At 43.5% G+C, this 12,102-nt stretch overlaps 1 protein-coding gene across 8 annotated transcripts in view; it reads left to right on the top strand.

The window, feature by feature from the left end:
- The window catches only part of ZNF827 (zinc finger protein 827), a 166,702-nt gene that overhangs the window by 46,726 nt on the left and 107,874 nt on the right, over positions 1-12,102 (top strand). For all 8 annotated transcript variants that reach the window (XM_011221025.3, XM_019796420.2, XM_034661557.1 and 5 more), the window contains exon 4: positions 683-1,163. In XM_011221025.3, coding sequence (XP_011219327.2) covers positions 683-1,163 — 481 coding nt within the window. The remainder of the gene's footprint in view (positions 1-682; positions 1,164-12,102) is intronic.

Below are 12,102 nucleotides of genomic sequence, written 5' to 3' on the forward strand. Positions count from 1 at the left end.
ACCACATTTGGGAAAACATTGGTTTCACCTTGCCGAGAATACTTGGCGGGGATCAGACCTTGGTTTTTCTCCCACTCTACTTTGCTTGCTTCTTATGGACTTTTGCTCAAGCCACTGACTCTGGGGTTTCAGTCTCCCCATCTATGAAATGGGAATACCCCGGAGACATCATTTTCCACATTCTTAATTACCTAGAGAAGCGTTCTGAAAATTGAAATTACGTTTGCAAAACAGAGCTAATTCTCTGAGTGACAATAATCGGGTGCGTGCAACTTATTATTATTGTGAGAGGAATTACTTGACAGGTTGCGTCTTTTGACCCCCAACTGGTAATTATGTAAGTTCGCACTGTGCTGGGTTTATATTTTCTCTGAAGACCCACCGAGATGAGATGTCTAGAATATTAGGAGGATTCTCCTGAAAACAGCCTCCATTGGCAGGCAGCGTCCTCTGTTGTGAGTGTGGCTCTAATCATGGGCTCTTAACCTACGTAGACCCGTGTTCTGTTTAGGGACAGACCTCATCACCTGGCGCATGCTAACGAAATGCTCCTCTGGTCTTTCTGTTTCCTGGGCCACCCCTTGGTACTGTGAGGAAATGGTTGATGAATAGCCTGCATATACAACGAGGCGTTTTCCGTAAGCACATGGTGGAGAGCTCATTCTTCTTGCTTCTTCGTCAGGTTCATCAGCACCAGGACCGGGGCGAGACCTTTCAGTGCCAGCTATGCCCTTTCACTTCCTCACGCCACTTCAGCCTGAAACTCCACATGCGTTGCCATCAGCACTTCCTGAGGACAGAAGCCAAGGTGAAGGAGGAGATCCCAGACCCAGATGTCAAGGGATCTCCCCACCTCAGTGACAGTGCCTGCCTTGGGCAGCAAAGGGAAGGAGGAGGGACAGAGCTAGTGGGGACCATGATGACGTCCAACACTCCAGAGAGGACTAGCCAGGGTGGGGCTGGCGTCTCGCCTTTGCTGGTGAAGGAGGAACCCAAGGAAGATAACGGCCTGCCAACCTCCTTTACTCTGAATGCTGCCGACAGGCCAGCCAACCACACAAAGCTGAAAGACCCCTCCGAGTATGTGGCCAACAGTGCGTCAGCATTGTTCAGCCAGGACATCTCTGTTAAGATGGCGTCTGATTTTCTCATGAAGCTGTCAGGTACTTGAATAGGGTTGTATTCTCTCTCTCTTTCTCTCTCTTTCTCTACCAGGATTCTCATCTATTAAATGAGCTGGTAGTACTAGATGATTTCAAGGTCCCTTTAAATTCTAATCATTTGCGCTTTCATAAATTTTCTCCTTGACCTTTTTTTTTTTTTTTTTTCCAGTCCTTTGGAAGTAGGCATTGCTGTGGTTTGGGTCTAGAAACAACTTGTTGATTTCCTTCTGGTTTTTCCCCTTTATGGGTTCTTGCTGTGGGGGACAGGTCACATGGTGAGCCAAGTTGGTAACAGTTCTTTGTGTGACCTTGGGCCATATTTAACTTGTCTCTGCATTTGTTCTTTTAAAGTGCTCGTGCGGAATGTCTCATTTTGCATTATTCAAGTTCTTTATTGCCTTAATTTGAAAGAGTTTTAAAGGACATATATACAGAGACTACTGTTAGGAATTATAGTTTTAAAATTTGAGCAAATGATAGAAACTATCTTTACATTATTTTTTCCACTAGAAAAATTTTTATTGTAATAAAATATGCCTAACGTGAAATTTACCATTTTAACCATTTTTAAGTATACAGTTCTTTGTCATTAAGTACATTCCTGTTGTGTAACCAATGCTACCATCTATCTCCAGAACTTTTTCATCATCCCAAACTGAAACCTCATACCCATTAAACAATAATTCCCCATTCCACCCTGCCCACAGTCCCTGGTCACCACCAGTCTACCTTCTGCCTCTACGAATTTAACTACTTTAGGTGCCTTAGGTAAAGTGGGGGAAAAAAAAAAAAACTTAAAAAAAAATTCTTTCCCAACTACCCCACTGCCTTTTGGAAACAAGATGAAATATGTTGCAAAAATGTATTATTATTGACATCATGTTCATCATCAGATTATACATGGTGTTTTGTTTCATTTTTGTCCTTTTTTCCCCCCAATTTCTTTGAATAAGTTGTGGAGTTGAATAGGGGGTGTGGCGATACTGAGGGAGCACTGTTTTTCCTGACTGTTTGGGAGTGATAAAACATGACGTGGGATTGTGCTGCTACTTGTTACATTTTTAAAAGTATGATTTTAAATTGTAAAAGAGATGCGGAGGGTGGGGAAAGGTCGGCTGAGAGTTGGTTCTGTCTTTCAGTGAAGATGGCAGTCCCCACGATGATTTCCAAATGCCATTTCAGCTCTTTGGAGATTGACAATACCCTTTTAAATGGAGAATAATTGGTCACCGCCTTCCTTTAAATGGACTGTGAGTCGCATTTCACTAAATGTCATTGCCAGGTGAATTACAGGTTCAGCTTCACTCGCTTGGAAGTCCCTTTGCTCAGTGACACTTCAGTGAGGTGTCTTGGAATGTCCCCAGTACCCCAGATCTTTGCCCCTCAGGAGCGAGCAACACTAGTTGGAAGAAATGAGGAAAGGTAGGGGTCAGGAAATGAGATGTCAGAAATGACCCAGGGAGTCAGGTAGGGCAGGGAATGTAACAGCCAGGCGCTCCAACCCGCCAGCCCACAGTGTGAGTGCGGAGTCGTCCACTGGAAATGGTCAGGCCACAGGAAGCCAAGTGTCTCTGTGGCCTTGAAGAAATTGCAAATTGGGGAGGGGGGGCTCCCTTCTCCTCTCCGCCCCTCCCTGCCTCGCCCCTCCGCCTGCCTTCTCCCACCCCAATCTAGGGGAAAATGTTCTTGTAGAGTCTTCGAGTTTTCTATTTAAATATTTTTGAAAATGTGGGGGAAATGCAAACTTCTACTTTTCCTTTCACTGCTGATCTTTTTGGGGGGGGGTGGGGGAGGGTACAGGATGTACATCTCTGGTTTTTCCTGGATGGTCTCTCCCACCAATATTATAGCAAAAGGGCTCCTTTTCTGGGCTCTTCTAGTGCACTCCCAAGGGAAAATGCAAATGGCATGTTCAACTGGTGTGGTTTAAACATGGGACGTTTCCTTACTTAACAGTTCAGGGAGACTAAGTGGGAGGGGGGTGGTGAGTAGCTCTTTGTATGGGGTTACTGCCTTTACTCCAGGACTGGAAGAAGTTTTTAAATCAGGAGGAAGGGGAGAGGGGATGAGGAAGGATTGGTCTTCAGATAAGACACTTGGTGTATGATACACTACTCCTGCTGGGCTCAGGCTGTAATTAGCTCCCAACCCAATCTCAGGAAGCTTAAGATCAGGCCTGCTGAGAGCCAGCACTGCAAACGGGAGAGACTCAAGAGAAGCCAGTTGGGTAGATTGGGGTGAAAGACTGCACAGAAGCCTTACACTGTGATCTGTTTTCTCAGTTAGTTATTGATGGGACTTGTTTACAGTTTGACAGTGGGAGTATTTACTGACTGATCAATTGGCATAAGAAAACAGATAACAAATGCACACTATTTATGCAAAAGGCCCATGCAGCTATTTTCTGTTGGCTTACTAGAGGTCCTGAAACCTGACTTGTATGCACTGTTACCTAGCAACCTGTTACAAAGTCACCAGGGAGTGAGATGCATCGGTAATTTTTTTTGTGTGTGCATATTTGGATGTAAATGTAAACTTGGTAACTGTGGCTTTGCAGCCCACAGGAGGAGAAGATATGCTAAAAGGAAAGGAATACATTTTCTGGGGGGATTTTTTTTTTTTCTTTAATTTCCACTAACTCTCTGGTTGGTCGGGCCTTATCACTGATAGCTGCTGCCACTGTGGTGCTCTGCCTGGCTGTGTCTGTGAATACGATCCTGGGACCCAAAGGTCAGATCCCAGGGAGCTGTGGCTGAGTTTCTAGCTCTTGTCATCATCAGATGCGGTGCCGTAGTGGTTAGTATCGGGCCTTGTCCCTCGGCGTCATAACGGCGCCATTGTTCTTGCAGCGAATTTTTGAGCCGGGCTCTGTGCATGCACCTGCTGGGACTGTAGGGTGCAGCTGTTGGTGGGCACCAAGTCTGCGAGTCTCTGTGCCAGCCACATCACTGCAGAACTGGAGCACAGTGACAGATTCAAGCGTGCACATACCTACTTGTTCCCAAAGAGAAATGGAAAACACTTGATTCTTTCTTGCTTGGTTATTAAGGGAGGTCTTTCTTACTCCTTCAACTAAAACTAAGCATCAAGATGACTTAATGGAACCCAGTGGGATTAAAAAATCTCTGGTAGAATGCTGTTTTCAACAGACTCTAAATCCTTCCCCCGCAGTCTCCGTTTTAAGGTTTTTCCCAGTCTATGTGATTGTGAAATCAAGCCCCTTCTCCGATCTATCAACGGATACTCTGCTGAGCCCGCACTTAACATTCCATAGTCCTTCAGGATTAATGTTGCTCCCCTAGAACTGAGGCTCCCAGGCTCAGCACCGTAATTGATTCAGGGAAGAGGATGGGGAAGCCCCTGCTGCTGGCTTTCTGGCTGATGGAAAAAATCATTTTGTAAACTTCGCTCAGGGTTTCAGCCTCAGAGTCAGGCCATGGAGGACTGTAGCCCTACGTATTTGCATAGATCTTTCTTGGAAGCCGGAAAACCCAGGCAGAATCGTGGAATGTCAGAGCAGGTGATCCAGTGGTCGCATGACGGGCATGCAGGGGAGAGGCCCTCACTCAGCCGTGGAGCACCTAAGTTCCTGCTGCTTCTGAGCCTTGTCTACCTTCACTAGTAGCAAGTGTAAACTCAGCCGCACATTATACTTACCTGGGGAGTTTCTAAAAATGCCAGGGCCCAGCCCCACTCCCAGAAGTTAGGATTTCATTGGTCTAGGAAGGGGCCTCATCAGTGGCATTTTCTTTAAAATCCTTAAATGATTCTCATATGCAGCTGGGACTGAGGCCCTCTGATGTGGAATATGCACTTGGTACCTGATACAGTTTTTTCAGCATAGCTATGGTTTTGTGGTGTTTTTTTGGTTTTGTTTTTGTTTTTTCAGTAAAGCTCTCCTTCCTTACTTTCTATTTCAGACCATGGAAAGGGGCCTAGTGGGTGGTGTGAGATGAGTCTGAGGCATTCACCATAGGTCAAGGTTGACATGAATAAGAGGCCTGGGTGAGTCATGGCCACTGAGCCCCTTGTTTTTCCTTATGGGGCCTCATGACAGTAGAATTAGAAGAAGCATCTTGGTGTGTTCTCCAGTGAGAACGAGACAGTCTCAAGACTCATCCAGAGCATCCAGCAGCTGGGCGTTTCATCATTAGATGCCTGATTAAAAGTTCCTTACAACAGCCTTTACATCATTCCTCTTCCTCAGAGCTACACTTTTCAAAGATAGAAAATTTAATTCTAACTCTCCACATTGTAACCAAGCAGTTGACAGAAACTTGGCACCTCCATTGGAGGCTGGGAATATCTTTTTGTCCCTGGTTTTCCAAAATAAAAGATACAAGTCATTTCAACTATTTTTAATTTGGAAACTGGCAAAAAAAATATTTCATACTGTCTCCCACATTATATTAATTTTGTAAAATGGAGTCCAAAATAATTTTAACTAGGAGAGATGGCATTTTTGAAGCAGTGACTTACAAATGGGTGCAGGCCGAACTGTTTCTTATTTATTAAGAGCTCTGCCGTAACGTAGCAGAGGCTTTCTCGGACAAAGCCAGGTGAGTTGGGGACTGTGCTTGTGTACTATCTTGCAGTCTTCTGCGGGCCTTTGTTCTACTGCTCCCATCTATCTCACATAGTTTTCTGCTCTGCACTTATAATACAGTTGGTCTGTAAGTGGCAGCTGCTCTGTCCTGTGAAGCCTTTGTTTGGCTGCTGGAGAAGGAGGGATGAGATGCACGGTAAACCAGGTGGTCCTTATTGCCTGGGGGCTCTGATTGGCTTTCTGTGAAACATCTTTCCCAATGAGCCTTCTTGTAAGTAAATACCAGCCTTGTGCCAGTCATGCCACAAGACTTCCATGCCAGTAGCCAGGGGATCCCACTTCCCTTCCCTAAATGTGCCTTCCCCACTGGTTTTATTTTTAACCACCTTCCTTTACACCTTCAGTTGGCCCTTCTTTTTATTTTATTTTATTTTATTTTAATCTTTTATTTTTTAAGATTTTATCTTTTTTTAAGTAATCTCCACACCCAACGTGGGGCTCGAACTTACCACCCCAAGATGAAGAGTCGCACACTCCACTGACTGAACCAGGCAGGCACCCAGCCCTTTTTTTAACCCTGCCCTGCTTATCTCATGATGGGCACTCACTGATCATGTGACTGAGATTCCTGGTGTCAGAAGCAGCATTTAGGGCCTTATCCATGTAGGCAAGCCTGAATGCCCTTTCGAAATCCTGGATTTTATTGACTCCGGTGGTGATTCACATGAGAGGGAGAGTGTGACTCCTGTTTTTCAGTGACTTGCTACTCCCTGAGACAAGGACTAATCTGAGTCACAAAAGGAGCAGGTGGCATTACAAGAAAACGGAGCCTGGAGGTATACACCCGTGTACTGAAATTTCTGTGGAGACTTGGGGACATCTACTCATGTTGATTATTTTTCCTTAACAATCACTCATATAGATACAGTGCTTACTCTGTGTCACTTAACTCACTTGAACTTCGTAACAGCTCTAGAGGTATTTAGTATTCGGATTCCCATTTTACAGATGAAAACTGAGAAACAGAGGTTAAGAAACTTGCCCAAGTTTATGCTGTTAATAAGTGGTGGAACCGGGTTTCTAATCCAGGGGGCCTGGTTCCAACATTCCCTCCTCCCCCGGGCTACCTGTACCCCTAATCACAAAATAAGGAGGCAACGCGACCGAATTTGGCTCTGTTCTTTGCCTTGCTGTGCTGGTGTGGGGTTAGAGTCCGCAGGATGGAGCCATTCTCTAAATGCTTTATGGTAGACACCATTGAAAGTTGCATTAATTCTTTTAGGCTTTTCAGGAATTAGTGCAAATAGTAATAACAGTAAGGCCAACTCAGTTCCGTAGGGCTTTACAGCGTATGGCTTATTTCCAAATACGTTGCCTCATGACAAGCATGTAGACAAAGACCAAGAATCAACGAGAGTAGCCGTAAAAGGGTCATGACTGGAATCTAGATCTTTTCTCCTCACTGTGCTGGATAGAGTATGCCTCATTCTAGAATTGCGCTGAGAATAATTTTTTATCTTGACAGATCCCTGGGAAGATTTATCAAAGTCTATGTTTCTGCAAACCTGAGTCCAAGTCATTTTCTTCCTTCTCTCATTAGTATGTTTTCTTCTACTTAGTGCCATTTGTTATGACTGTTACCACTTCTACTACTTACTAATCCAGTGTGTCTACAGCCCGCCGGGCACTGTGCCCACCACTTCGTAATTTCTTATTTAACCCTCTTAAAAGCCCTAAGGGGGTCAATAATATTAAACCTATTTTGCAGATGAGGAAGTTGAGGCTTCAGAGGTTTTGGCTACAAGGAAGAGAGCAAAGATTCGTCCCTGCCGAGCTGCAAAGCCTTGGCTCATGACCACTTAATTAGCTATTACTTAATTTTTTTTCTCAGTTGAGCGAACTGTCTTTTGACCTCCGTCTGCTTCACTGTTTATTTTCCTTGGCTTCAAACCGCGGCATCATTTCTAATGCATGCTAATTTGGTCACTAATCTGGTTAAATTTTTTGTGTCTTGAAAATGTATCTATAATCCAGCCCTCCGTGTGCAGCCTCTCCCAGCCATCAGCTCACACCGAGGCAGCCTGGCTCTTTAGCTCCCTCCCTGGTACCTTCTCCACCCCAGCGTCCCCCTCCAGGCCCTCCAACACCTTCTAAGGGACTCCTCTTTTGAAACCTTTTGTATCGGGCTCTGCCCCCTGCCTGGCTCCTTTCTCCAGAGGAACCGTATCCTCACTGCTCTCCAGAACAGTGTGGACCGTCTTCACCAGCTCAAATCTACACCCTCTCATTGCTGTTTCTCTGCCTTCACTCATGTCGTTCCAGGGGTCTGGTCATTTGAACTGTGGAGTTCCATGCAGCTTCCTCTTGTTAGATAAAATGGGGGGAAATCAGAACTTTTCAAAAAAGAATAATAATGTTCTTAAAATGAAATGAACTGTTTTCATGCTCCTCTGACCCACAGTGGTTCCGTATCTTTGTAGGGAATTTCTAGCAATGTTGGGGCCCATTCCTGTGATAACCTCTCCTACTGTTTGGCCTATGCAAATGCTGGTCATCCTTCAAAGAATACTTTGGTTCCCACTTCTTCAGTAAAACCTTTTCCTGTTATTCTGGTCTTTTCTGCTGGGCCCTCTTACCCCCTGTGAATTCCAGTGAATTTAGAGTCTTTATCACGCAGGCTGTAGTTGTATTATCGCATAGTTCATTCTATTGCTTGTGTATGATTAGTCTGGTCTCTTGAACTATTTCAAGTTGCTATGGCGTGTATGTTGAGGGGGCAGATAGTGTTTCTTTTATAACATCTTTATCTTTATACCATCCACGGTGCATTCCTCAATGGATTATAAAAAAGGTATTCCATTAGTGATATTCTGGAAGTCAGGTTTTCTGAGGTTGTGATATTCCTTTACTTAAAAAAGACTTGCAAATTTGCGACCAGCTCCTTAGTGCTATAAGAAAGAAGATGGAGCAGAGTGGTGGTCTGTGGAAAGTAAGCATGCTGTTCAAAGGGAGCCTTGATGGCAATGAATCTCTTGGAGTCTTCTCATGTCCCACATTCTAGACCCTCAGCTTGGAGGGCCAAGTCTAGGAACTGGAGTCTGTCACGCAGTTAGTTAAGTAACACACCACTCTACTGTTTAGCAGCTCAAAATAATAGCCATTGACTTAGCTTATGATTTTGTGGATTGATATTTTGGGCCAAAAAGCACTTCTTCTGGTCTCTCCAGGCTGACTGATCTATCTAAAGTCCGTTGCCGCATGGGCTGGGGGCGGACTAGTCTAGGATAGCCTTAGCTAGGGATGACTTCTCCCTGTTCTCCATGGTCTCTCATCTTCAATGAGCTAGCCCAGACTTATTCACATGACAGCTAGGCAGGGTTCCAAAGGAGAGAGCAGAAGTGCAGGAGGCCTCTGGAGGCTAGACTGAGAACTGGCCCAACATCATTTCCACCACCTTCTATGGACCAAAGCAAGCCACAGCTCCAGCCAAGATTCAGGGAGTTGGAAAATGTACTCTACCTCTTGATGGGAGGAGCTTCGAAGTCACATTACAAAGGGGTGGAGCTTCAGGGAGGGGAATTGTTATGGCTTTTTTTTTTTTTTAAAGTAAGTTCTGTGCCCAATATGGGGCTTGAACTTACAACCCCAGGATCAAGAGCTGCATGCTCTACTGGCTGAGCCAGCTAGGTGACCCCTGTTATGGCCATTTTATAGTCTACTCAAGAGTTCTTCAGGCTCTCTGGGTGTTCCACAATGACAAAAAGCATTTACAAACTGATGTATAAACCAGAATGTCAGCATGGTAATTTAAAATGACAAGTGTAACAATCAAGAGGAGATGTCATTTGGGGCAGATGGTCACCAACTTCCCTGAAAAGTGTCAGAAATATATTATCCAATCTTTAGGTTTTCTTTTTTCTAGTCTCAAATCACTTCATGCTGTTCATACATACAAATCACTTCACTGCTGTTCATACATTTCATTCTTTGTAGGTGTTAATAGAATGAATTTCAAATACAGCTTTCTTTCGCATTTACTCATGACTTGATTGGTTTTCCAGGACTTGTCCTTCCTGCTTTTGACAAGGGAGATATCCTGTCTCTTAAGCGGATTACTGCAGATAGCAACTTTTGCTCATTATGTGTTGATTTTGCTAGTTTAGTTCATGGAGGAAAACCTTATTTATTTATTTTACAGTTCTGGAGGTACTGCTCATTGTTATTACCCTTGACCCTGCCCTGTGTTGTTTTCCCTTCTTCACTGTGTGTACAGTGGTGGTAGCTGTCATCCGGGACCTGTGTGGTCCTGATTGGAGGACATTGATACCGAAATGTGACCAAAGATTAGCCCAGGTGGGGATTAATGAGAAATACGAGATGGTTCAAACTTCACCAAACACTAATTATAAAACTACTTACAGCAAGTTAAGTAGTTTACCTTATTAGAGAGCAAGATTTAAAAATATTTAGCTAATGTTTTAAACATTCTGTTTGAATATAATATGCTTAACATCTAAAAGCGACGCTCCACTCTAATTAATTATATTTAATTACATCTTGGCTTCCCTTATAATTTTAGAAGGCGATTTATGTTTTTTCTCACCTAAAGTGTATCGGGTTGTCAAATAACCCCCAGGTCCTGCCAGATCATACACTTACATATACTTACAAGGGAACATGGGTAGTTATTTGTAATGTGGGGAGTTGAGCTCTGATTCTGTTTCCATCGTTAATGAGCTGTGTGATTTTAAACAGACCGTATCACTCTCTGAGCCTGTGTTTACTTATCATGAAATGAGCAAAGTAAAAGCAGTAATGGTTTTCACTTAGTTTTTTTAAATGATAAACTCATTTTTCAAACAAAATCTTAAGTGCCGACTCAATATGTAAAACACATAGAATGTGTATTTTTTAATATAGCTTTATTTTTTAGGTTCACATTTATCGTATTTATTTATTCAAAAAATCTAGCAATCAGAGTAAAGTTGCTATTTCGTAAGCACAAAACATGGGATTAGTGTTATGATGGGTGGAGGTCGTATAGCAGCATCTGCCTCTAGTATGTTTCTAAATTTATTTTGCTGATTGCATTTCCAGAAATACCATTTATATAGGGACGTTGTGGCAAAGGAGAGTAGAGTTGTAACAATTCACCTTACAATCTCAAGATGCCTTTAACTAAATTTATTTAGCTGCTCAAAAGAAGAGTACAGTAATGAAAAGTTTTTCTTCAAAGTCGACAGCATTTAGCAATTGCCCTCATTCCTTGTCTTAAGACCAGAAGCATTCAGAACGTGCGATATGCAGTAAAGCCCCCAGTAATCCTATAGTAACTACTTTGGTATTGCTCCATTAACTGGTATTTGGACATTTATTTACTCTCTCTAGTGTCAGATTCCTCAACTGCAAAGTGGGGGTAATCATAAGGTGGTTGTGAGGATCAAGTAAATTATTTCAAATAAATTAACACTTAGCATACTTCCTGGCCCCTATTAAGTGCTTTCTAAATGATAGACCCAGATAGACCTATATATCTGCATCTGTCTGTCTGTCAGCCATGATGAGAAGCTTCACCAAAGCAGATACACTTGAAGCCACGCTGGCATTTAGCTGAAGGTAATGGTTCTCAACCAGAGGTGTGCCTAGGGCATAGCTGGCAGTGTCTAGAGAATTTTTGTTCTGATGATGGGGCACTGCTGTTGGCAGCTGGTGGGTAGAGGCAGGGATTCTGCTCAACATAGTACATGCACAGGACAGTCCTCCAGAGCAAACGATCCTGCCCAGAACGTCAGTTGTGCTGAGGTTGAAAAAGCCTGATTTACACATGCACATTGACTCTAGTAGGATCGCAGTTGTATAGTTGTACATGGACACAGATGCACAGGCCTGAATTTTTTTAAAGATTGGTGCATAGCCAGCCACCTCCTTACTAATGACATATTACTAGATTTCTACCACTCCTGTGATAACGGAGGAACTGCATTGCCGGTGAAACCAAGTGAATTCATTCGTCAACACAAGTAAACGTTAGTTGTCTCCATGAGAACACAGACGAAGGTACATGTTTTTAAATAAAATATCCTTTGCCTTAAATAATTTTAAAAACTTAAATGTGAAACAAGCATTTGTTGGGACCCCGGAAACTTATCCTAGGAGTCCTGAGAACACTGTTTGAGAACCACCAATCTGTGGCCCCTTCCAGGTCCAAGAGTCGTTGGCTCTGCTTTAGCGTGAGGTAGGAAATCACATTCTTAATGACCTTTTTTTCATGTAGCATTTCAGCATTCACAAAATTGCTAGATTCTGAGCTGAAAGAGGACTCTTCCTTATTAAATGCCAGGAAAGTGTCCTCTTCCTTCACCAGAGGGAATGGATGGAACACCGAGGAAGCCG

Source organism: Ailuropoda melanoleuca, chromosome 5, assembly GCF_002007445.2.
Source record: "Ailuropoda melanoleuca isolate Jingjing chromosome 5, ASM200744v2, whole genome shotgun sequence".
In the NCBI taxonomy this organism is placed as follows: domain Eukaryota; kingdom Metazoa; phylum Chordata; class Mammalia; order Carnivora; family Ursidae; genus Ailuropoda; species Ailuropoda melanoleuca.